At 36.6% G+C, this 27,818-nt stretch overlaps 1 protein-coding gene across 1 annotated transcript in view; it reads right to left on the reverse strand.

Annotated features, from left to right (window-relative positions):
- LOC120770108 (titin) overlaps positions 1–27,818 on the reverse strand; it is a 98,056-nt gene that overhangs the window by 69,868 nt on the left and 370 nt on the right. The window contains exons 2-5 of the mRNA XM_040097277.1: positions 18,297–18,468; positions 1,905–2,196; positions 1,331–1,815; positions 1,096–1,187 (exon numbers count right to left, since the gene is read on the reverse strand). Coding sequence (XP_039953211.1) covers positions 1,096–1,187; positions 1,331–1,815; positions 1,905–2,196; positions 18,297–18,468 — 1,041 coding nt within the window. The remainder of the gene's footprint in view (positions 1–1,095; positions 1,188–1,330; positions 1,816–1,904; positions 2,197–18,296; positions 18,469–27,818) is intronic.

The raw sequence follows: 27,818 nt of genomic DNA on the forward strand, positions 1-27,818 counted from the left end.
CAGCTATTTTATTATCTGTCGAATCTTAATTTTTTAGGTAAGTCGTAGACTTCGACTGAAAATTGTTGAAATTCTTAATACCAAAAAAGAGTTGAATTGATCTGAAGTTGAGTTGCTTCAATTCAACTAAATGAAGTTGAAACCCGTAATGAGGGTACCTTTTAAAACTTTGGAATACAAATTTTTTTTTATAAAAAGGTCTTAAAAATAATAACAAATTGTAAATTTTGTTGTTAAGGCAAAATAAGCTTAGAAGTGGCGCAGAATTTCGCATTTGCCTAGGGCGGTAAATTGCCTCGGCCGTCACTCATAATAATAAGGTTCGTTTGTAGACGAATTTGCATATAACAAAATCTAAAAATGTTTGCATATAAAATGATGAGTACTTCGGACTGAAATCGGCCGTGTGAACAACACTTTTGCGATCTCAAGAGTGTATTTGCTCCCGCACACCAAAATACCCACTTACAGTCTGATATTTATATGTATGTCTCGTAAATAGGTGTTTATTTATCTTAATTTGATTTCCTCGCCTTGTTCGTTTGATATGCGTTTGTTTTGATCGCGGCATTCGGTTTTGCAACACATGTAATTTGCACAGACACACAAGAGCAGCGATCGGCACGATCGACACGCAAAGTGGCTGACCTACCGCAACACACCGAAGAATCCAAGCATTTAATCGAGTTCAAGTTTGAACATTTCAATGTTTCCGCGAAAGGCGCGAGGGGTTGCTTGCTTTGTGCAGACCATAATACTCTTACATAGTTTATGTGCATATGTATGTATATAAATTCTCTTCAATCGTATTTAAAAGTAGAAACGTCAGCGCTATTATAGCCATCTGTTAGTGTGGATGCCAGCGGTGACTGCGCCGTTCGCGCTTGACCGCTTAACAGCATGTCTCGTGTGCGAATGGTGCAATGGTGACGCAATTTACAGAAAAAGTCTTTCTGTTTTTATCCACCTCGTTAGTGTTTGTTATACTTATGTATGTTCGATTGTGATATTTGGCAAGTTGCCCAAACACCGCCGACAGCACCGCGTGCCCGGCTATCACCAGTGTTACTACTACTACTACTAAATCACACCTACCTTGGCATCCCAGAATTATTGGCTCCCCGATGCGAACACTCATGTCGCGCAACTCATTCGTAAATATCGGCGGAGGTGTATTGTTGGGGATGCTATGATCAGATGAGATGTCGAGCAGGTAAACGTCGATTGTGTAAAAGAGGAATTGAGACAATTATTGTAGTATTAGTGTGGAGTAATTTGGTTGGAGAGAGAAAAGAGATATCTCTCTCTGCTGAGAAGTAATTACTCTCACCTGTCAGCTGGTTTGAGCGATCCCTCCCTACTGCCACGTCCGACTACATGCACCTTCGAACTGGAATATGATTTGCCCATACAGTTGACAGCTTCGCAAGTATATGTGCCCAGTGAAGTGGGGTCATCCAGATTGGCGGTCAGCGCGAATACATCACCAGCCTTGATTTCTTTGGAATCCTTAAACCAACGCAACTGCGGTGTGGGTACACCAATCACCTTGCATTCGAGCGAAACCGTGCCTTGTTGGGTGAGCACAGCACGTAGTTCCTCAATGAACTCGGGTGCCTTGTAAGCTTTGGGCACAAGTACATTCAGATGTGCAATGCATGAATTGCGGCCACCCGAGTTTTCAGCTAACACCATCCACTGTCCGCCATCTTCCAATATAACAGGACTCACTTCCAAATAGTGGAAGTTGCCCTCGTTTACTTCATTTATTCGATCGTTTTCACATATTCGTCGATCATTTCGGTACCAAGTGAGCTATTACGTGGATATATGCATTAACATATACATATGTACATACTGCATTTGGTTTTTATATTAAATCTAAATGTAAGAAAGCGTCTTACCTTAACATCAGTGGAACTACGTATCTCGACTAACAATCGAGTGCGAGTTCCCACTTTCACCGACAGATCAACCAGTCGTCGTAGAAATACAGGTGGATCCTCACCCGTCGATCTGTCCTCGACAATAAGCTCCACATCTTTGCGAATTACATCATTACCTTTCGTTCGTGCTATCAATGTATAATGACCGGCGTCCTCCCGTTGCACGTGCTCCACAGCCAATTGTACAGCGGTGCTGGTCTGTGTTATTCGCAAGCGGTCGGAATTCGCAATTGGCAATTCTCCACGGCTCCTGCAGAGAAAACAGATGAACGATGAGTTAGCAAATCAAAAAATTTCTATCAAAGTTTATGGCAAAAATTTAATCCAATATTTTTAACGGAACTAAATAAGCATGAGGAGCTGATATCAGAGCATCAACTAAACATAAGTGTTTAATCCTTGATTTCCTGTCAATTTTCGAGTTTATTTGTGAAAAAACTGATGATTCATACTTTTGGCTTAATACAAATAAATAAATACACACATGTTCAATAAAAAAAAAAAATTATAAATAAAATGTCTACTTTGTCTTTCTTTTACAGCAACTAGGTTCTTTCAATGCTGCAAGATCGGACTGAAGTACATTTTAGATTAAGACAGAAGTGAAACTGCGATTTCTTTGGTATGAGCATTTAAATAAATTTTGGTCCATCAGTTTGAATGACAGCTATATGCCAATTTAACCCGATCTGAACAATTGGTTCGGTGATCTGAACCATTTTTTCAAAAACTTTAGCGTTGTCTTCGATCTTGTCGCATAAAAAAGTATCCATACAAGGTCTTCATTTTGATCGATCATTTCTTAGGGCAGCTAAATTCTATAGCGGCCCCTTAACTGAACAGCTGCTTGAAAAGAATGTGTGAAAATTTTCAGATCGATATTTAAAGAGCGAGAACATATACATATATACCTACATATATATATTTATTTAATAGGGTTCCCACGTTTCCTTCTGGCTGTTACAAACTTCATGGCAAAATTTTATACCATGTTCAGGTTGTAAAAATGGTGTGTAGGAATTCGAAGAAACAAATTGTTGCGTCTTATTATCTTATGTATGTATTGTTTATTATAGGTCGTAGACTCGGTTAGTTTCATTAATAAAGTTTGTTTGCCTGAAATATTTATAATAATATCAACCTTATTAACTCAAATGAGATGTAGTATATGTGATGTACCAGATGTTTCGTTAATTATTGATTTGTTTTTCGGGACATAGAGTTAAGAAGGTGAAAATATATGTATATAAAACATGTCGGGGGGCAAATACTGGAGGAATATTTGTTTTTTATTTTTTAATACGAAACAGGCTCCTGGATGCTGGTTTGAACGCTCGACGACCCGACAAAAAAAAACAACTTTTGACTAAGGAAATGCGTCAATAATGCCTCAGGTGGGCTATAAAGCACCAAAGCTGAACTGATGTCGGTTTGCAGAAAGTAATCTTCTCTTCCAAGTTCAACATGTTATGTAGCGACGGGATGTCGTACGTAAGGAGAAACAAGAAAAAACGTTAACTTCGGCGGTGAAGATACCACGTCAAATGCAAAAGTTTTCCATACAAGCCCTTGATTCCGATCGTTCGGTTTGTATGGAAGCTATATGCTTTAGTTAACCGATCTGAACAATTTCTTCGGAGATTATATAGTTGCCTTAGAAAATAATCTATACCAAATTTCGTGAAGATTCATTGTCAAAAGTGAAAGTTTTCCATACAAGAACTTGATTCCGTTCGTTCAGTTAATATGACAGCTATATGTTAAAGTGGTCCGATATCGACAGTTCCGACAAATGAGCAGCTTCTTGAAGAGAAAATGACGTTTGCAAAATTTCAAAACGATATCTTAAAAATTGAGGCACCGTAAATTGTAATTTTTTGATTGAATCATGAAGTACATAGGATAGGGTTATTTATGGAATAATACATCGGGCAAATGGTCTCCGGGCTTTCCATACACATAAGCTTAAATGTGGCTAAATTTCATTGATGAAACGTTGGAGACCTCCGGAGGGAGCACTTCTCCAGTTTGCTGAATGGCAGTGATAAGCATAACGCCAAGAGAAGGCAAACCCGATTCCCCAATTAATGACGATGGAGCAAACCTTCTATTGCCCGACCAAGAAGAAGTTCGAAAAGCAATTACCCGTCCGAAGAACAACAAAGCGGCGCAGCCCGATGGATTGTCCGCAGAGTTATTCAAACACGGCCGCGAAGAACTGATAAGTAGCATGCATCAGCTTTTTTGTAGAATATGTTCGGACGGAAGCATGCCCAACGTTTGGAATTTAAGTGTGCTCTACCCAATCCACAAAAAGGGAAACCCCACAATCTGCGTCAACTACCGTGGGATAAGACTCCTCAACATCGCGTATGAGGAACTATCGAGCGTATTGTGTGAAAGACTGATTGGACCTCATCAGTGTGGCTTGGACCTGGAAAATCAACAACCGTTCAGATATTCACAATGCGCCAAATCTTGGAAAAGAACCGCGAAAAGAGAATCGACATGCACCACCTTTTCGTCTATTTCAAAGCTGCTTTTGACATAACGAAAAGGAGCTACTTTATGCCGCGATATCTGAATTTGATATCCCCTCAAAACTAATTCGGCTGTGTAAACTGACGTTGAGCAATACCAAAAGTTTCGCAGGATCGAGAAGGACCTCTCCGAATCGTCCGATACGGAACGTGCGACTTTTTCAATCTACTACTGGAGAAAATAATTCGAGCTGCAAAACTTAATGGAGCAGGTACAATCTTCTATAAGAGTGTACAGCTTCTGGCGTATGCCGATGATATTGATATCATTGGCCTCAACAACCACGCCGTTAGCTCTGCTTTCTTCAGAATGGATAGGGAAGCAAAGCAAATGGGTCTGGCTTTAAACGGCAAGTTTAAGGGCAAGTCGAAATATCTCCGGTCATCAAACAAACAGTCGTCGCACTAGCGACTAGGCACCCACGTCACTGTTGACAGTCATAACTTCGAAGTTGAAGACAATTTCGTCTATCTTGCAACCAGCATTAACAGCAACAACAATGTTAGCCTCGAAATCCAACCCAGAATAACAACAAACAAAAACCAAACCATTATTTTCGTCCTGCTATATGATGCAGAGGTATGTACGATAACAACATCTGATGTATCGACGTTACGAGTTTTCGAGAGAAAGATTTTGCGCGTTGGCCACGGCGAATATCGCATTCGATGGAACAATGAGTTGTATGAGATATACGACAACATTGACATAGTTCAGCGAATTAAGAGACAACGGCTGCGCTGTCGTAAGTATGGACGAACACACTCCAGCTCTGAAAGTATTCGATGCAATACCCGCCAGGGAAGCAGAGGAAGAGGAAGACCTCCACTCCGTTGGAAGGACCAGGTGGCGAAGGACTTGGCTTCGCTTAGAATCGCGTAAGCGGTGTCTACGCCAGTAAAGAAGAAGAAGAAGTTGAATAAAAATAAAATCCTGTGTTCAAGACTTGTAAATATCATTAAGATCGGTTGACTAATTCTGCAAATCTTGACAACCACCTTCGAAAATACAATTAAGAGAAGAAAGGCGTTTAGCTGTGTCTCAAAACTATTACTCAAATCAACATGAGAATTAAGACAATATTCTAGAAATGATGGTTATTTTAGAATTACATAAAGCAATAAAAAGGAATGTATTTTTTTGAAGTCATAAAAGCCAAGAGGCTGGTAACAAAAATAATCCCGATGTATGGTTGCATCACGTTACGTTAACCTCTTGATCAAAATTTTCATTTGAATTGGAAAAAAATCGATCCATCTCTGAAAAATGTGTGTCTTCCGGCAAACTCAAGCGAAAACGGTCGTGGTCGAACGTGACTGACCGTCAGGAATATTTTACTTTTTGTTTGGTGAAATTGGCGGGTGCTGTCTTAAACTCTTAATTCGGAACTAGACTTACCTGACCTAGATGCGCACAAATTTGATCAATGTATGAGGAATTGTGTTCCATGAGAGCTACGACAATGTCTGTATGAGACTGGCAATATGAAATTACCTTTACAATGGCAACAAGTTTGAGCTGCAAAATGATCGATAGTTAGGCCACTCGATAGCTTGGATAATTTAAAAAGATACCATCGATATCATTGTTTTTACCTTTGAATCTACTTTTCGTTGATTTCAATTAATAGACCTTGGCTTTGCGCACTTTATTTTTTTTAAATTATCTTTGGAAAACACATAAAAATTAATACAGTTACACATAATAATTTTCATGTTACTACATAAGCTTCGCTGAGAGCTAACGAGTTATAAAAATTAAACTTTTTTTATACATTTGCTAATGTAATAATATATACTAAAAATACGTCTCGGCAGAGTATAAAGAACTCAATAATTCAGTTGTTTGTGTTTAAAAATAGCAATTTCTTGATGTTTTTAGCATTTATAGCTGTTCTGTTAGCAAAAAAGTCTGGCTAAACATTTTCTCCGACTCTGTAAAATTAAAACTAATTAATGTGATATTCGTTTATATGCTCTGTAGTCAAACTTAACCTCTGGGTATATCATACATAATAATGAGAATTTCGATCACAACAGAATACTAACATATTAGTTTCTATTTCATAATTTTATTCTCCAAAATTGGTAGTATTAATTAAAATGAAGGTTACTTTACAATTTTTATTTTTCCATGGCTTTTAATTATTATTAAAATATTAAATGGCTTAATTGCGGCTGTATATTGAATCTGTGCAATAAAGGCAAATGTATGTTTCAAAAAAGTTCTGATCATTATGTACAAATCGAACTATCCAATTGATATATAAACGAACTAATATAGTAATCACATTAGTTAGTACAAGTATAAATAGCCGTGTAGATCTTATGTGTAACAAGTTAGTCTTAAGAATATCAATAAAGAGTGCGCATTTCGGTGCCATTTAAATTTTAAAAGTATAATTTAAAGTGGACTCACATCGTGTAAACGACATTAACTCGCGCAACCAAGCAAGAATGAAAAGATGATTTTGGCGGCAACCATCCCTGCAAGCCATCTCTTGATCCCGTTAATTAACCAACTCGGTATCAGGAGAAAAAAAGTTTCTTAAAGTCCAATTATAAGGAAAATAGTAAACATAAATTCACTATATTTGATTAAATTGTAGGTTTGAAGTTTAGCATAGTAAAATTATCCAAATTAGATGAACCCTATTTGACGCATTGGAGCTTAGAGTTGCGCGGTAGGTATGAGTTAGTTACCGCGTTAATTCCTTCAATATATTGGAGTTTCCGTAGTCGTGACTTGCTCGGATGTTATCAAAAATTAGACTTTATATTTGATACGAGTATTACCAGATTATATCGTTATGTATTTATTGTTTATTAAGCGAAATTTTGCAATTTTTTCAAAGCTGTTGTTAAGACTAGTCTATATATGTACATAAATAAAAATGAAACGCCAAAATGTATGTACGCTCATAACTCAATAACGCCTGGACCAATTTAGCCAATTCTTTTTCTTAAATGTTCGTTGAAGTTCAAAGATGGTTTTTACGGCGAGAAAATTCGAATAATTTCCGGAAAACCCCTAAAATCAGCCTTTTTCTTTTCCACATACAAACGTTACATACATATGTATGTATATAAAAATGAATGTTTGTTTGTTAGTAACACTAAGAGAACGGTTGATGAAATTTTTAAAGGTTGTTTGTTGTGGATCGGGAAAGGTTTAGAAACAAATACCTTATACTTTTCATGAGGAGATGTCGAAAAATTGGACAATTCCAAAAAGTAACATTTTCCATACACATTTTTTCCAATTTTTGTTTGTTTTGTTTTTCAATATTTTGATTTGTAAATTATTTGAATCGTTCAATTGCGGTCGCTTGATTTTTATTCCGGCTATCCAAAGGAAAAATTATTTCCAATTATTCAGTGAAAACTTTATGTGTGTTTCAGACGAAGTGATCAATTACTGATTGAAACTTTGTTACGAAGCCACGAAGAGGTCGCGCTAATATTTGTCGGCGTTCTTTTTGCCATCAACGTATGGCAGCCCACAGAAAGGCAAGAAGTACTCCAGAAATGCGATGACATATGTACGTGCGGAATTATGGATCGCGGTCAATCAGCTAGCGATCGTAACGATATCACAGCACGACTTTTTAAACAATAGCTGCGATGTTTGACGGTCTTTATCTTGAATCAACCTATGGTGTATATGGTGCTGTTAGATGCTGAATGTATTCTGTTGCGTGTTGCCGCACGCACACATTTTTCTTTGGATGCGGATGGTGATTACACCAGATCAAATTGATGAAATCATTTCAGCGGAAATTCCAGATTCAGAGATAGATCCAGAATTATACGAAGTGGTGAAAACCAATGTGATTCATGGACCTTGCGAACCTTACAATCCCACTTTGGTTTGTATGTCTGACAATAAATGCACGAAACAATACTCATGTGCTTTTCTTTCGGAAACGGAAATGGGAAATGATGGATATTAACTGTATCGGCGTCGCTCACCAGACGACAATGGCAAAACATTTAGCATTTAGGCGTGAATATCGACGTTAACAACACATCGAAGTTGACAACACATGGATCGTACCATATTCGCCACTTTTGTCTAACTCACATTCAAAACTCATGTCAATGTTGAATATTGTAGATTGGTGAAATCGGTCAAATACGTTTGTAAGTACGTCACCAAAGAAAGCAACATAGCGGTTATTGGCCGTGAACGATATGAGATCAGCAGTATCAAATGGGTCGATATGTGAACCGCAATAAAGCGATTTGTAGGATATTTACTTTTGCAATTCATGAAAGTTTTCCGGCTGTTGTGCGTCTCGCGGTTCAACTTCGTTTAAGTCATTGCGTATTGTGAATGGTAGAGTGTGTGCAACTTTTTGAGAATCATGCCAGCAGTTACATTTGCTGGAACATGATAATCACTGGAAACAGACGAATGATAATGCGATAGTTGTTTTGACATATCAGCCTTCAAATTCGCGTTAATTATGGGATACGAAAAATGACATTGCCGATGACATTTTACATTGTATTCGCTAAGAATTTGAAATGGGCAAATTTCGGTTGATACTTCCAGTGGTTTTATATCAATTTCACATCCCTTTTGTCAATTCACTTCAACGGAAGATGAACTCATCACGAGTGTTTATCCGCACATTGGCAAAATTATCGTAACTGCAATTGCGTGGGTACACGCGCAATTTTAGCTGGCAAAAATTCTGATATTAATGACTTAATCTGGAAGATTCAAAGTCAAATTCCGGGAGGTTTGTGCTTTTTATTCAGTGGAATTTCTAAATTTTTTGGAGAGGCTTGGTATGCTGCAGCATCATTTGCGTCTCAAAGTTGGGTCTGTCATTATTATGTTTCACAATCTTCATGCGCCAAAACTGTGTAATGGAACCCGACTGATTGTGACGCAGTTATCGAATACATGAGGACAGCCATTTCAGTTCAAACGTATTCAATTTCGTGGGAAAATTGCCTTTGCGTTGACAATCAACAGGACACAAGGAAATCGGGAAATGCTATGTTTTTCACACGGCCAGATATATACTCTGTATATTTACGCACCAGAACAGAAATCAAAAAATTATGTTTATTAAGCTGCGCTGCATTAAAAAAATGTAGAGAAATCGAAAATAAATCATTTTCGACACAATATAATTTCAACTTTTTTTCATTTCAAAACACATAATTTCACGCAGGACAACGGCTGCGGGGTCAGCTAGTTAACATATAAAACATCGGTAGTCGAAATAAACTATGAATAGGAAACGAAAATAAAGCTATTCACCTAATTTAGACAAATTTAACTATGCTAAACAAAACCTACAATTTAATCAAATATATTGATTTTGTTTTTACTACTTCTATATATAAATCAATATCAGTAGTTTTTGTCACCAAAAAACATTATAAGTACTTAATGTAATGCCAAATTTCACTAGTTATATACTTAATTTATCCAAACAATATGGATATAATAATAGTTTTGTTCACCTAACGGTTGTGCGTATTACCCAAAATTAATCGGGATAGATATAGGGTTAGGTATATATAAATGATCAGGATGACGAGAAAAGTTAAAGTCTGTCCGTCCGTCCGTATGTGCAAGAGAGAGCAAGAGATATCTTGATAAAACATGTCATGCGGGTTCTTTAGTACAATAAAATTACGAGTTCTTAGATGGGCGTAATCGCACCTTTACCACGCCCACAATTATCCATTAACCGAAAACCTATAAAGTACCATTACTAAGCACTAAATCAATACATAGTATAAAACAAAGTCGCTTTTTCTGTGCTTATGTCCCTTTGTATGCTTAAATCTTTAAAACTATACAATGGATTTTGATGCAGTTTTTTTTTAATACAAGTAATAATTATTAATTTTGTTTTGAAATTAGTAAACATTTACCGTAACATTTCAATTGATGAAACAAGTTTATGGCGGTGATTGCCTATCCCATAGCAGAGTGCACGAGTGGTTTCAATGTTTTCAAAGTGGTCGTGACGACATAAATGACGATCAACATGTGGGCAAATCAAAATCCGTGATAACCGGAAAATCCATCGAAACTGTGTGTAAATACATCAAAAATCAGCCGAAATCATCATTGAAATTCATGGAAATGGAATTGAACATCTCCAAAACATCGACTTATCGTATTTTGACCGAACATTTGGGCTTACGAAAGATGTGTGCACGGTCTGTTCCGCACAAATTGACTGACGACCAAAAATTGCTCAGATTCCAACATTCGAAGGACGATTATTTGACCAAAAATCACATTTTAACCATTAACCACTCCCCGTGTTCACCTGATATGGCACCATGCGACTTCTTCCTTTTCGGAAAAATGCATTTTCCTATCAAAGGAAAGCGTTATGCAGACGTAGAGACCATTCAAAAGGCTTGCACCGACATACTGGCGGCCATACCGGCCAACGAGCTAAAACACTCGTTCGACATGCTTTTGGACCGTGCAAAGCGCTGTATTGAAGCAGAAGGAGACTTTTTTGAATTAAACAAATTGATTTTGTCGAAAAAATCATTTGTTCTGTTTTTTTTAAGTCCTGTTTACTTTGGAACGCACCTTGTAGATAGAGTGATTGAAGGGGATATGTATAATAACATCCATTAAATAGTGGAGAAATACTGTTATTTTTGAGGTTTCGAATGAGATGTCGTAAATAATTACATTTTTTCAAAATTAATATTTTCGAAGTTATTGTAGATTAAAAAATTGCGGGACGTAGCGTTTGGACCGACGAGAAGACGAAAAACATCGGGATCAGAGAGGAACGTAAAAATACAAATTAGTAAAGGGTAAGTGCGGGCGAAACTGAACATTTTGTACTCTTGCAACTTGCAATAATCAAAGCGCCAGGAAATAGTTTAAAGTGTAAAACCAATCATATAGAGTAAAGACAGCTGGATGTTCGAAAATCTTGATATTAGTTATACAGGAGCTAGGCCCGGTTACGCTCAAATTTATCTATTTTATGTGCAAATCTACAATGTTTAGTATCTCTTATTTTCATTAGGATAACTCACATATAGCCGAGATATGCAGTACAAAGTCACACCTAAGTTCATAAATCTTTGTATTAAGTATATGGGGCTAAGGGGTGTATTGGTGCGATTCAACCCATAAAGACATTCCATAATATCTCAGAGATTGACCGACATTTTCGATCAAAAATCAACCGGGGTCTAATTATTCGGTACATACAACCTTGAACAGTTTTTATTGGATTTAAAAAATTTTTTGTCATAAGTTGGCACATACTAAAAACATTATTCGTGCAAAGTTTATCCCGTTATATTAATCAAGCTTCTTTGATTTATGTACTGGAAACTAAACGAATCAAGTGGAACTTAAAATTGTGCTATAAGGGGAAGTAGGCATGGGTGTTGTCCGATTTCGTCCATTTTCACAGTGTGACGTAAGAATATAAAAAGAATGCCATTTCTAAAAAATTTGTCGAAATCGGTTAGAACGGGTCCCTTTATAGATATCTTGATTACACTAAAAAGTTGGCGGCGTCACGCCCATCGTCCAATTTTTACACTGGTTCCCATAAAACCTTCTCATACTATCTCGGAGGTAAAGTGATCTGTGCTCTCTATCGTGTGACTACTTCAATATACTCCTGGAGAAAATAATTCAAGCTGCAGAACTTTATCTAGCAGGTACAATCTTCTATAAGAGTGTACAGCTTCTGGCGTATGCCGATGATATTGATATCATTGGCCTCAACAACCACGCCGTTAGCTCTGCTTTCTTCAGAATGGATAAGGAAGCGAAGCAAATGGGTCTAGTAGTGAACGAGTGCAAGACGAAATATCTCCTGTACTTCCGACTCGGCTTCCACGTCACTGTTCACAGTCATGGCTTCGAAGTCGTAGATAATTTCGTCTATCTTGGAACCCGTATTAACACCAACAACAATGCAAGCTTCATACTACAACGCAGAATAACTCTTGCCAACAAGTGCTACTTAGGACTGAGTAGATAATTTAGAAGAAAAGTCGTCTCTCGACGCTTTATGGTGCAGAGACATGGACGACGACTCTGATGAGTCGACGTTACGAGTTTTCGAGAGAGGTTCTGTGGAATATTTATGGTCCTTTACGCATTGCTAACGGCGAATACCGCAGCTATACGAGATATACGACGATATTGACATTGTTCAGCGAATTAAGAGACAGTCGCTACGCTGACCACATCCGAATGGATGTAAAAACACCCGGTTGTTCGTTAGAAAGACCAGGTCGAGAAGGACCCGGCTACAATTGGAATTTCCTATTGGCGCCAAACAGTGAAAAGGAAGAACGATTGGCGCGCTGTTGTAAGCTCGACTCGTTGTCTACGCCAATAAAGAAGAAGAAGATTATTTTGAAGTGGACATAAAAGACATTCATGAATAAATAAACACTTTTGTAAGAAATGAAAAATGGTGATGCTTTTTTTTTGAACGAAACTCGTATATAGTCAAATATAAATATATGTATGTATATATACATATATAAATATAAATGTTGTAATAGTTGTAGTTCAATGTACCTTCTTCTATAAACGGACGAGGCCGATGAAAGTGTGCCGTGATATTGTTTGTGTTCGTTGCATTGACAACATTTCGAACAACCGTTGCCCATTTTTTAAGACCACAACTTCAGCCAAATTAAATGGTTTTCACACTTTTTTGCCGCAAATATCTATTCACTTCACTCAATAGTTTTCACAGTTTTTTTATTTGTTTGTAAACGTCTTCAAAATGAATAAAAATCTAATTTTGCCGGCGAACAGATGTTAGCAATATTTAAATGTTGCTGGCGTGGGACGGCATGTCACACTGAAAAACTCATAAATCACATTTCATTTTAACACAAACACACTTCAATGTGGATTTCTTCCTTATTTCACTTTTTGTATAATTTTTCTTTTATTTTAAATATATAATATAAAAGCATTTATTAACTAGATAAGAAAATCTGTATGTTTTGAATAACTATAACTATTTCCGTTTTTAAACATCGAAAGCACACACTCTCTACGACTAGAATTGAAGATCAACTACAAAAATAAATAAACAGTCGCGCAACCACAACATCGACAAGATTGACAGACAAATGTTTTCGCCGTTTATCGCATTTATTTTCATTTTATTTTCTTTTCAATTTTATTTTTACTTTCTTTAACGCAAAGCGGATGCGACCGTCGTGCTGTGGCCTATGCACTTCTTACCCAATTGTACAACATTTTCAAAATTCTTCACATAAAAAACAAAATACAAAGTGTGGACCAAACGGTCTACGGTCTTCAATAGTTCAAGTACATGGAAGTTTTACAATTTTACACTCAAATGTAGTTTTCAACAGAACAGTTATCAAATCAAGAACCAGTTGCCGAATTATTAAATTTAAAAAAAATTTCTTCATGGATGACGAACATATAAGACCGGACTTTAAACACGCAATTTCTCAAGTTGTAGAAAGTGTAACAATAAAAGTCCTATTCTTTCTCAAAGTAGATATAGTACTGAGAAAGACACATAGTTGGAAGAGGGCAGAAATATTGCTTGGTTTTATGAATACTAGACACATACATTATTTTAAGTATTTCATCACTATGCGATGCGAGCGCCGATTGTCTAACGAATAACCGTAAACCTCCGCTTATTTCTCACACAACCCTATTTAGATATAAGGTGTTTTTCTGATGAATGCCAGAACTCTAATAATATAACTTAAAAATTTACTTTTTAATTTAAATTTTGCGCAAAAACCCATTCGTCGAAATATTTTTTTTGTAGGTTAGTATGACCGTCAGTAGCATCTGTGCCAAATATCACATCAAAATAATCTTAAGTGTTTAGCATACGTTTGTGTTTCTGAAGTACATAAAGTGCATTCAGGAAATTTTACGAAAAGTCAAATTATTCAACAAAGAAGTTCCATTAAATTTTGGGAACGAAATCAAATTTCTGGCGCCGAAACCTTTAGAATGTTGGAAAAGACCTTCGATAATAATTGCTTGTCGCGAGCAAAAGTTTTTGATTGCTAGAAGTTACATAACCTCAATAAAACAAAGGGATTAGTGCTTGAAAATCGACGATTAACTGTCAGAGATCTTACTGCTACTGTGAAACCTATTTCGAACGATAATTTAAGCCAAAGGGAAGTGAAAGCACGATTGTTTCCAAAATCACTCCATTTGTCTGAGAAATAGCGGCGTACGTATTATTACTGACGATGAGTCTTGGATTTATGCTTACGACCCGGAAACAGACGATCAATCAGCCGAATATCTTTGTGAAGGTGAGCCAAAGTCGAAAAAACCACGTCAAAGTAGATCAAAATTTAAGGTTATATTGATAGTTTTCTTCGATTATCGCGGTGTGGTGCATTACAACTTCCTTCCGACCGGCCAAACTGTCAGCAAGGAATACTATTTGACTTTTATGAATCATATTCACAAAAAGAGGCCGGAATTATGAACCGACAACACTTGGTTTTTGCACCACGATAATACAACGCCGCATACTCCGTGAGTTTTTCGCCTAATTTTTAACCAATATCGTGTCGCAGCCACCGTATTCACCTGATTTAGCGCCGTGTGACTTCTGGCCTTTTTGCAAACTCAAAAGACAGCTCCGAGGAAATCGATTTGAGTCAAATGTAGACATTAAACGTGAATCGACAGGTGCATTAAAGGCTATTCCGGAAATTGACTTTAACAACTGTTTCGAAGATTGGAAAAAACGTTGGCCCAAGTGTATAATGACTAGGGGGGATTACTTTGAAGGGGACGACATAGATTTTGAAGAATAAATTAAGAATTTTAATTAATTTTACTACTTCTTGCTCATAGTAATAGGTAGGTTAAGAAACGTCGGAGAGCATATAAAATATGTACAACAACAAAGTTATAGAGATGAATTTACACAAGAGAGTGTGTGAATATCTTAGTGAAAAAACTGCTGTCTTCAATGCTACCAAGTTTTGTTTTACACATTTAGAATGAAAGAAGCGCAATATATGAAATTGCGTTACCGTCAGAAGAAACGATAGCACAGGGATGCAAGTGCTGACAGTTTGCTTGATCAGCTGATAAAATTGTTTCATTCGCTACTCTCCAACGCTTGGTGAAACGTGGACCGTCTTATTCTTATATTTGTCCTTGTTAAGGGAAATGCTTTCAATATTTCTTTCTTTCATATTAGAATGTGACTCATGAAAGATTCTGCGGAAGGACCTTGGTTTGCGGGCTTACAAAATACAACTCTAGCCAGAAATGAAGCCGAACGACCAGCGTTTCCACGTTTGGTGAAAGGTGCTAAAACGAAATGACCATCGATCCCGATTTTCACAAGAAAATTTCGTTCGGTGATGAAGCTCACTTTTGGAAGAATTGTCACATTTGGTGTGATGAAAGTCCACAACCCATTGCTGCGATGCCATTACATCCTCAAAACGTTACTTTTTGGTGTGTTCTTTGCGCAGAGAGATTTATTGGCCCATATTTGTTCAAAATGTGAAGCCGCTTGTAAAAATAGAATAAATAGTAGATGCGATGCAACTGCTGATACTTTGGTAAAGCCTGCTAAAGCTAAAATATAGCTTTACCTATTTCTTCTAGTTAATGAAATAATTTTATTTTTCACATATTCATCTCTGCTTAGCTTTCATCATGTTTATTTGAACCCCCCACATGTTCATAAATAACATACATATGTATGTAAATGAAATATTTTATTCTTAATTCCTTAATCTATTCAATGTTCTACTTTGTTGTGCACTCGTAGTGATTGTTTTTGCTTTTGTTTACGAAAAGTCAGTGCAAAAGTCTCGAAGCGTTGTGCGGCACTACGGCGCAGAGACCATACATCACAACAATGGAACGAGTGGCTTCTCGGCGCTGACGCGAGCAAACAAGCATTCCTATGCCATTATCAAAGACAGCGGACGTCGGCAGCCAAAATCGCAGGAGCCAAAAATAAAAAAGAGACAACTGCAAACTGCTTAAGAGCCCTGTGCCGACAAGCGAAAATTCCATTATGTAATACACATTTGTAAATTGTTGTGAAACATCACGAGCACAATTTTTATATCACAAACCGTTTCTACTCCAAAAGTGAATACGACGAAAAGTGTACAACGCCTCGATCGGCCTGCGGTCTGAAGCACTGTGGCGGCTGATGGGAAGCTAGGAAGCTGCATCTGCATTTGTACATAAGTAAGTACATATGCATGTACATCGAATGCCAAGCGTCTAAATTTAGTGCAAATGAGGAACAGCGAAATATGGGGCAAGTGCCACAATTAAGACAGAGAACGGCAAAAAGATATATAGGGCAATATCAATGAGATCACCCGTACATAGGTATAGGCAATAAGGCATTTTAATGCATTTGCCACCCAAAACAGGAAACTATAGTGAAATTAATGACTTTTTCGCCTTTGACGCTGTTCAGCATTTGTTTACAACTGGTTTGATTATTCTTAAAAGCAAAAACCTGCGAACTTCATTTATTTTCTTATATTCACATCAAATATTTTACAGCATTCAAGGTTTTTATTTTATTCAACATTTTCCATTTTTCATTTTCTTGGTTCGAAGTTATGATTTAAATTTTTTTTGTTTCTATTGCTACACTACGATCTTTACTAATTGATTTAAGAGTTTTTAATAACTTTTCATTAGAATAAACCTTCAATAGGTCGTGAATTTGTTGCTAGTATTCACAATTTTAGCATTATGAAATTTGTTATTTTCACTTTTTCTAGCCTTTTATCATCCACTTGCGCATTTTGCATTACATACACACAGAAGCACTTTAAACTATTCAATTATAATTTTTTTGTGAAAAGTATTTTTTTTTAAATATATTCACAATATTTTCTGCAATCTGTGAGATTTTATGGGTTTTAGCATCCACACACCACGTACATATATTAGCACAAGTATGAGAATCATATCTTAAATTATTACACATATTTCCCTTTTTTTAATATACATATGTATTGTATATCTTCAAGCTTTTAATATTTTCTTTTTTTACTTTATATCTATGTTGCTGTGTTCACTAAGGGCAACGGTTATCCGAGCGTTTATCTCTGTACGTGACGATCGACGAAGTAGGACTAACGAGAACAATAGTGAGCAGGGTTTTGTTCACACCTTCAAAGAACCAAATTCTCCGTACTTCCTCGTTCGCACTAAGACATTTGCACGTTAGAGAAACATTTCTACGAAAAATTCGGCATTTTTGCCATTGCAATACTCAAAAATTCGCCCATTATATAGTGCCATCAAAATTATATCTGCCAACTTCGAGCACTCTCTGTGAATTGTGTATTCCCACTAGCGCAGACAATTAGCCAGCGGATGTTCTTCATTCAGCATAGCTAATATTTTTCGACGCTATCACGCAGCGCTCTTTCCGGTCATTTTGGGCACCGATAGGCATACTGCCTCAATCTGTAGGTGGTAAGAAGCTCTCAGCATGCGGCGACCAACCAAAGCAATTCTCGAAAAAAAAAAATTGCCAAAGCGTTTCGTTTGCGCTCATTGAGAGCGCATTTAGAATGTATTTAACAAACGTGCGGTCGGTCGTTGCATCGTGCGACACTGGAAAATGGCCAAAAATTGTGTTGTGTCGGCAAAAGAAAGGAGAGCTTAGAGAACCGAAAACCCGAATGTTAATTTATCTCTGAATTTTTAAACAAAATCAAGCATATTGTAAAACATTTTATAATTTGTTTTTAAAACTTTTGTTCTTTGACGTTAAATTCGTCCTTTTTTTTTACTTATACTCACCATTCAAATTGTAATGGCAACAAGTCGGAATCTTCGTCACAGTCGATTTTCACGAAGAATATCGCTCTTTCGTTCGGTACACAACGTATTAGCGAACTCGAATTTTCGCTAAATGTAAGTTTCGGTGGCGGCTTTTGTTGTTGCGCGCCTTCGAGAGGAAAACCCTGGGGATCTGGAAGAATAAATGAGAGAAGCACGCATGCAAATACAGAAATAGTATTCAAAATATTAACAGAAAATAAGCAATTGCATTATAAAGTAAATATGTTCGTATGACTGCAATAAATATATGGATGTACATATTTAAATAGTTAAACTTGTCTTCTTCGTTAGTAGGCCAACTTCAAGGTGCCATTTCCGTCAAATTTAGAGTTCAAAAGATATTTAATAAAAAGCTAGTTTAAACTAATATTCGAATCTTGATGATACTGAGTGGAACAAAAAAATCGTCGCTTCATTATATCTAAGATATGTTAAGTTAACATTTATACTTTATGTTGTTAGACTATCTCACATATTGATCGACATACAGTGTGACAAAAAAGCACCTGGAAATTTTAATTAAATTCCCCGAGTAATGGTATTTCAAATGTATTTTGCTAAGTTGGTAGGCCTGTCCTTTCCGGCCAAGATTGCAGCCATTAAGGTAGCATCGAATGCATTTGTGATAAGACTGGTATGGGTGGGCCACAGCGAAATCGCAGGAAACTGTAAAGCTATAAGCTAGCAAGGAAAGGCACCCTACAGCCGTTGTAGGTAGAATAGGAGCAGATCAGTGTTCCCTTATCATCTTGTGGTCAACTATTATATAGCTGGGCTTCACGGCGCTAGGACACAATCGGTACATGCGCTGTCGCAAAAGCTTTTTAGCCCAAGATCAATGGCAAAAGATCAGGTAATCTCTTTGCCCTCACTAAGGTTAGCCTCTCCCTAATAGTGGGGCTTTTAACAAGCCATTTTCCTAATAGCGTCCACGCAGTAAGGCTAGTAATAATACCGGACGCTGTCTGCCGAAGCTGTATGGATGAAAATGAGGTGGAACAACTCAACACTTCCTTCTTGACTGTCCCGAGTTTGGGTTTAAGCACCTGGGTGTGCATACCTTTTGGACATCCCATCGAGCTAGCGGGAGTGGAAATTAAACGAAAGTTTAAAAGTAGAAAAGTAGAACTAACGGCGCGGGTGTTGAGTCCAATGATATCAATATCATCTATTTAGGTCGCCTTCAACCGGATGTTCTTTGGCTGCACAGAGGGTACTTGGTCTAAGACCGGAAGTCGTGAGCTGCTTGAACCATATGTAAAAGAATCGTTTCTGGCTACTGCCAAGTGAACGGCGATCAGAGAACTTTCCTCAATTGCGGGAACTTGTACACATGACTCTATCCGCGTTGCGATTTTTACAAAATTGCAGGATTTTGTGCTTGAAAATAGTCAGGCAAGTGTTAGTGGGATTGCAAGAAAGCTCAACATGTCTCGCGAGTTTGTTCGAATGCTTTTGGTGGATATTTCGGGTACGAAATGCGTTCTAGCTCAACTCGACTCAATAAAACTGAATTTTTTTTAAACAGTACTGTAAACTGGTCTCTTTCGACCTGCTTAATCGTGCTGCCGATGAGATATGAATTTATTAATTTTACATGCCAAAAAGTCAGCTGATTATCGTAATGGAACTCGTTTTCAGTCGATCGAAAAGAGAAAAAAATTCTCTGAAGGATCTGAAAGACATTCAAAAAAGAAGTTTGTTAATTAAATCAATTTTTAGCATAGAGCTATGTTTGACTGTAGCGATAGCTGATTTGCGTCTGAAATGAAATAGATTTGCAAGATTGTGGACTTTGGTCTGATGATGGTAGAAGGCTACCTATTAGATGATACACTTGTTCCTGTTTTTAAAAATAGGCATTAAATTGTCTTCCCTTATTTCTTTCGCGTCAAACGATGTCATTTGAAAAAGGTTATTGTACCTGCGTTTGTTATTGAAAAAATAAAAAAAATAAATTTTTGATTGGCTATGGCGGCTCTTGCATATTGGAGAGATTGACTTTTCGGTCCATTTTTTGGCAGTACACTTAAAACAGATCCTATTCATGGCTCCGATTTAGACGGAAGGCTGTTGGGCATATTCAATCTGTGGATCGTATCTGAAAGCCAATCTGTAAATATTAGCTAAAACTTGATTAGTGCGAACTTGTATGTTTCTAATATTTTGTTCTTCAAGCCGATGCACACGCTGCGTACTCGCCTCTCGGGCGCGTACTTGGAAGGGTTTCAAATTTTGTTCAGTAAGCCGCTGAGATCGTTCGATACCCCATACACGCGATTGCGATGCGTATTCTCTTTGACTTGCAAGACGATTTTCATTTTCTGATAAAGATTTTCCATCACGGCATGTTTTACCCTCGCCAGGCAACACAACACAAGAAAAAAGTTAAACTAAACTGAACTGAATGTAATTGAAAAATTATAAGAAATACTATACTTGAGTCGCTAAGCTGTTTGGATAGTTAAAAGTTATAATATATTATTAACTGAAAAATAAAAAAAGTGGATTTAGTTCTGAAAATGGATTTAGTTCGCGTTGCCCCGTTATGGTGCCACCTAACCCAGCAGCTTGAGCGGTGACCATTAGACATTTTTCAAATAACTTACAATTTTAAACTTGTGAAATCTTTCGAATGTAATGTCCAAATTGAATAAATCAAAATGTTATATAATGATATTGAAACACACTTACATAAATATGAAGTCATTTGTTTGGATAAAGATTAAAAACGATTCCAAGGTACAAATAAAAAAGCTTTCATAGCGTTGGCATTTATATATATTTTTTAAAATGATAAAAATACTTATTTTGACAAAAGTATAATAGTTAGGCATATGCTGCCGCGTTATTTTTTGTAGATATTTATATGATCTGCAAATGTGTGGTAGATTATTTTGTTCTCTAATCAATAGTTTTCGAGTCTATTCAATGCAAACAAACAAATAATATAAATTTCCTATTTATATATTAATATAGATTAACTTTTTTGTCACAATGTATACGGTTTCAACCGGAAGTTCAAAAATCATGAAAAATTAAATTAAGTACATGGTGGCTAGCGGTGGTATTGAATTTCTATATTTTATCACTAGACTTCGAGAGATTTTCATAGAGCTGTCTATGAACCAATTTTAGTGAAAAAATATTCGTTGTCTGACCTACCTTAATTTGTACTTAATGAACAGTGTCACGAGCTGAGTCGAAGCACTATAGCATACAGCTGCCATACAAACTGGGTGATCAAAATAAACTTGTGTATGGAAAACTATTTTATTTGTGGAGGGTTCCCTGCAAGGCAGTTAACAATTTTCTTGTATTTCCAAAAGATGGTGTTAGTAATCTGTATCTCAAGCTGTAAAACTGCTATCGGTTTACGCTATATAGCGATTGAAAGACACCTTTTCGTTTTAAAAAACAATTGTTTCGCTCAGTACTGTTTGAGCACCCTGTTTTTTAACTAGCTTCAAATAGTTTTTAGACTAAAAGTTATTTGGCTCTTTTAGCCCATGCTTTTAGACAATGATGTCATATGATCTATAGTACATACATATGTAGATACTATACGCACTACGTGTGCGTCATGTGGTATGAGCAACATCAATTAGTGGTGCCAAGTCCCAGTGCCATAAATTCAAAACTACAAACTAGTCAGTCTGCCGTAAAATTGAAATGCGAAAATAAAGAACAACACATGAACATTTGCAATGTACAACAAAAAATCACAACAAATGTAGAGCATTATCGCTTGTGGGCAAATGAAAATTGCCATTCGGCAAATAAGTAACACTGAGTTGATGAGCACGCATACGCCATGTCGTACCACCACATAAAAAGTTTTGCAATTATATATGTATATTGTATATATATATTTATAGCAAAGCTTCTGCTTATCTTTTATTCTTATTTTGGTGTTATTAGTTATATTCAAAAACAATAAATGTCCTAATTGAGTGAATAAGTATCTACATAAAATAAGTATATCCAGACCTCGATTGAGACATTTTTGCAAACTTTTCAATCAATCGTTTTTAAAAGTGCGTTTTTATGTACCTAAAATCGGACTATTATAAATATTTTTTTTTGTGTAAAACTTTAATGAAGAAAACGGCTAAAACACATATTTTTTTGATCCCTGTAAAAATTAAATTTTTCGATAGAATGCCATAGCCAATATATACGGAGAAAAGTCAACCGCATGTTTGAAAATCTTGACAATAGTTACATATATGGGACAAAGCAAAACTTTCACCTGATTGTATCCCGTTTGCGCACAAAGGTGCGGAGTTATTAGAAAAAGACACTCACTCAATTTTATTAAAATAACTAATTTTTGACATGCAGATATATTATTATTATTAGGAAGGGTTTCTCTCCAAATTTCAATTACTTAGGTGAACAATTTTATTCATTGTTATATCATATAAGCAAAAAAAATGGAAAAAAACAATTACAAATCGAAAATATTAGCTTTTCAAGCAATTATAGCGATTTGCCCATTTTTGATTTTTGGACCCTTATAATGTCAGTCTGCGACAGTATGTGTTTGCAGATTGCAGATAAATGATGTGTTCCATGAATTTGTTTCCTGTAACATCTAGTACAAAATGCCTTCAAGAATATGTAAACGAGATCCTGACTACTTTTGCTATATTTGCGGCGCATATATTGAGACAAAGCACCCGGAAATTATAATTAAATTCCCCGGGTAAATGATATCACAAAAAACAATTTTTGCCAAGTTGATGGGACTGTGCTTAATTAATATGACAAACATGAATGTGATCTGTCAAACCAGTTTGTTTACAGCAATTGCTTAAATCGATACACCACAGTAGTGCGTTGCGATTTTTACAATGGATAAAAATATCGAAGAAAGAATTTGTCTCAAAATTTGTATCTCTTCAACTGATGAAAATATTATAAAAGTGAAGGTTAGGGGAAGTCGTCAGGCAAGGATTAGAGAGATGGCAAGAGAGCTCGACATCTTTCGCGAGTGGATAGTTTGGTTTTGAAACGCGTTGAAACATTCATGGAGAGCATTATAACTGCCGATGAGGCATGGATTTATGAGTTTGACTTGCAAATAAGTCAACGGTCATCGAAATGGAATCCGTTTTTAGTCGATCGGCGAGATAAAACAAAATTCACTGAAGGGGCTGAAGGCCATATCAAAAAGTGCTTATGAAAAGTGTTTCGAAGACTGGTAAAATCGTTGGCATAAGTGTATTACATCTGGTGAGGACTACTTTAGAGAAAATAAATATTGATGAATATCGAAATATTTTGCGTTTTATTTATAATTTTCGGATACTTCGCCACAATGTATATTCAAATAATTTAAAAAAAATGATATAAGAAACAATTTAAAGATTTGTGAATCATATCAAGCTTACTTCAATCTGCCTGTAGTTATAATCTGATAGGTCAGTTTACTTCTTCTTTTTTATAATACCATTAATTAGGTTAAAATATGTTGCTGCTGGTACCGAGGCGAAAAAAGAGCAATAAAGCTTGCTTGTAGTGCCGAGAGTTTGGAGGGAACTAGGTGATCATCTTTCAAATATTTTGAGCATTTTTTCCAAAGCTTTCAAAGGCAAAAATAAAAGCTAGAATCCTTAACGAACTTCAAATAAAAGAATTAGGGATTGTGGAATCTCTCCGAGGTCACTTAATAATGAATAAAACAAAGCCTCGAAGAGTTTTAAAACAGTAGTGCATGGGTTTTCTGGAAACCATAGAGCTCGCAATTATAATGAGCTTTCACTGACATGATTACGAATTTCTTCAGCATCGGATGTCGAATGTCTCTAAAGATGCGCATGTTACATTCTCATTTAGGCAAATGTAAAGATAATATGCGAGCTTATCCGGAAGAACAAGTAGAACTCTTCCATCAAGATATAATAGAATTTTAAACACGTAATCTAGGCCAGTATTCAATATTGCGGAACATGACAGGAGACTGTTCCTCCATAATTCAAAAATTCCCGAGAATAAGATACACAGAAATCTCTTTTAATCATTCTAACGGCCACATTTTGTTCTAACTAAAATCAGTATATTTTTGGAGGGTAAGTTCTAATTAATTTAATAAAACTCATATGACATCTTAAGCGACATTCGCCGTTACTGTCATCGGTCTATCTCTCAAATACTCTCAGGAGTGCAGCTTTCTGCTTCAAGCGTTAGCACGTGCATAATGTATTTTCAATTGTTAGCTTTAATTTTGAATAATATGAACTTTGTATAACATTCCAGAATTATTTAGAAAGCAGAGCTATTCGAATGCAACTATGTCTACCCATATGGCATACAAATATACAAGCAAAAACAATGCAATTTGACGTTTTTGAAAAGAGCATGCACAAGAAACTTTCACATTTCTTCTCGAAGGTGGCAAGAACGAGACGTCAATGAACATAGTATTTTTGTAAAGCTGGCAAATAGTGCATTGTACCGACTCTCTGCCTTTCCAAACCTCTGTTATATGATTTCGCTCGAAGCAAAAGTCAAATGCATTTTTCAAAACTATAAATAGAGCAACAACTTTCTCGCTGACTGCGGTCAATAGGATACAAAAACAAAAATAGAAACAACCAAAAGCGTATATCTTGGGGGACGTTAGTAGACGCTTTCACATCTTTCCGGCGTCAAATCCTAGGGCTTGCGGACTGCTAAGTTCTATCCACATCAAAATCTAATCAAATAACAATAACTTTTCTAGAATGTATGATGTTTCTGCATTTATATAATTATCAGAGTAATTATCAGAGTAAACTTTGCATTAAATCTATTTTAAGACTTTTTGACATGAATACATAACCTCATCACAGTAAAGCGGCTTCGAAAAGCGAGCATAAAATACGAAAACTTCCTTTGGTCCTCCCCCTCCAACGAAAAATCCTTTCTACAATAGGCAGAAGAAATTTACATTACTGATATTTATATCAAACGCTATGAGCAAGAGCCGGCCCGAAATCTGTATACAAGTACTAGTACAAATATATCTCTATATATGTATGTACATATGTGCAAAAGTGAATTGACGAATATTTTTTTTATATAGTATATTCTTTATTATATTCTATATTATGCAGAATAATTGTGAATTCAGTCGGAGTCCATAGATATTAATAACTAGATATTTTAGAGTTAGGAAATGAAATTCGTAGGGCACACTTAGCACATTTAAATGCACGGAATGAACTTTTATCAATCAAAAATTCCCGATTTTTTTTTTTCAAATGATTACCAAAAGTTCAATATTTTGACAATAGTCCATTCCGTGCATTAAGGCTTACAGATGAAAGCGCCGCTAATCGGTCTGAATCGTGGAGGAAGTGCGAATTCATTTTTTCGAGGCACCTCTGAAACACATGTTGTACACAATATTTTTAGCTTAAAATATCTATTCGTACTATCGAAATATATATGTATTGGTAAGTGATAATAAAACTCTATCTGTTTACTGGTCTTAGAAATAAAGTCCTAAAAAATCGCTAGAAAAAACAGAGCGGCACATGGGATGGCCCCCTTAAAATGTGTACGGGTATATGGGGGACATTATACTTGTCTACGTCAACTTCGGTTGCACCGAAGCTGTAATACCATTTATATTCCATTAATAACTTGACTGTAATTAATTTAATTTAATATTCCATTAATAACTTGATATTGATCGATCAGTTTGAATGGCAGCTATATGATGTAGTGATTCGCTCTGAACAATTTCTTTGGAAAATTATATTCTTCTTCTTCTTAATTGGCGTAGACACCGCTTACGCGATTATAGCCGAGTTAACAACAGCGTGCCAGTCGTTTCTTCTTTTCGCTACGTGGCGTCAATTGGATATTCCAAGCGAAGCCAGGTCCTTCTCCACTTGGTCCTTCCAACGGAATGGAGGTCTTCCTCTTCCTCGGCTTCCCCCGGCGGGTACTGCGTCGAATACTTTCAGAGCTGGAGTGTTTTCGTCCATCCGTACAACATGACCTAGCCAGCGTAGCCGCTGTCTTTTAATTCGCTGAACTATGTCAATGTCGTCGTATATCTCGTACAGCTCATCGTTCCATCGAATGCGATATCGCCGTGGCCAACGCGCAAAGGACCATAAATCTTTCGCAGAACTTTTCTCTCGAAAACTCGCAACGTCGACTCATCAGTTGTTGACAACGTCCAAGCCTCTGCACCATATAGCAGGACGGGAATTATGAGCGACTTATAGAGTTTGACTTTTGTTCGTCGAGAGAGGACTTTACTTCTCAATTGCCTACTCAGTCCGAAGTAGCACCTGTTAGCCAGAGCAATCCTGCGTTGGATTTCCAGGCTGACATTGTTGGTGGTGTTAATACTGGTGGAAATTATATCCATTGCAGAGAAAAGGTCGTTTGTAAAATGTCAGATTAAATGAGACAGACAGACGGACAGCGCTAAATCGACTCATCTCGTCAAGCAGATCACTTACAAATGTATATATATGTAGATATATATTATTTATACATATATTTTAAAGGTTACGTCTATGTCTGGACGTTAAAACTTCGTGGCACTCTTCATATACCTTGCTCTGGGCCTAAAATAAAAATATATGCATCGAAATACAACGCAGAGAAACTCTTGCCAAACTCGAATACCAAAATCTGTAAGTCGCTCATAGTTCCCGTCCTGCTATATGGTATTTAGGCATGGACGATAACAACATCTGATGAGTAACCGCCAGACAAAGCAGAAGAAGAGGAAGACCACCACTTCGTTGGAAGGACCAGGTGGAGACATTTTGAATCTCCAAATGGCGCAAAACAGCGAAAAGGAAGAACGACTGGCGCGCTAATAATACATATATTCTTATTAAGTAAATAGATTAATTACGAACAGGTAGGGAAAGGCTAAGTTCGGGTGAAACTATTATCAATCAAATTATAACCTTAAAGTGCAAACGGCAACCAGAGGATCGGATCCAAACGAGTTAAAGTGTTAAAGTAAAGAAAACAATAATGGTATATGTTGTACTATATGGGAATTCGGGTGGATGCTTTCGCTTATTTTCACACTGTGATATAGGCATGTACCGAATTTAGTTTACTTTGTCGGGCAGGTCCCAGGATATGTAATCTCACTTAAAAGGGCGGTACCACGACCATTGTCTAATTTCACCCCGGCTCTTACAAAGCTGTCTAACACCATTCGTGGGTAAAATTTAATGTCTCTGGAGTTTTTTTACAGACTTATCGCGCTTCCAGTAATTTTTGTCCGCAGCGTTATATGGGAAGTGAGCGGGGTTACGTTCCGATTTTTTTCATTTTCATATTGTCGGTAGGAGTTCTTATAACGTTTATTTTGAACGAACTTGTTTATTTTGGTTTGAACGTTTTGAAATGTACATGAAACGTATTTGAGGACGGGGCCACGCTGTAGCAACATGTTGCAAGCGTATAAAAACATTTACAATGTTACACTGCACATTGGTGGAAGGCAAATTC

The sequence above is a fragment of the Bactrocera tryoni genome, chromosome 3 (genome assembly GCF_016617805.1).
Source record: "Bactrocera tryoni isolate S06 chromosome 3, CSIRO_BtryS06_freeze2, whole genome shotgun sequence".
NCBI classification, from domain to species: Eukaryota; Metazoa; Arthropoda; class Insecta; order Diptera; family Tephritidae; genus Bactrocera; species Bactrocera tryoni.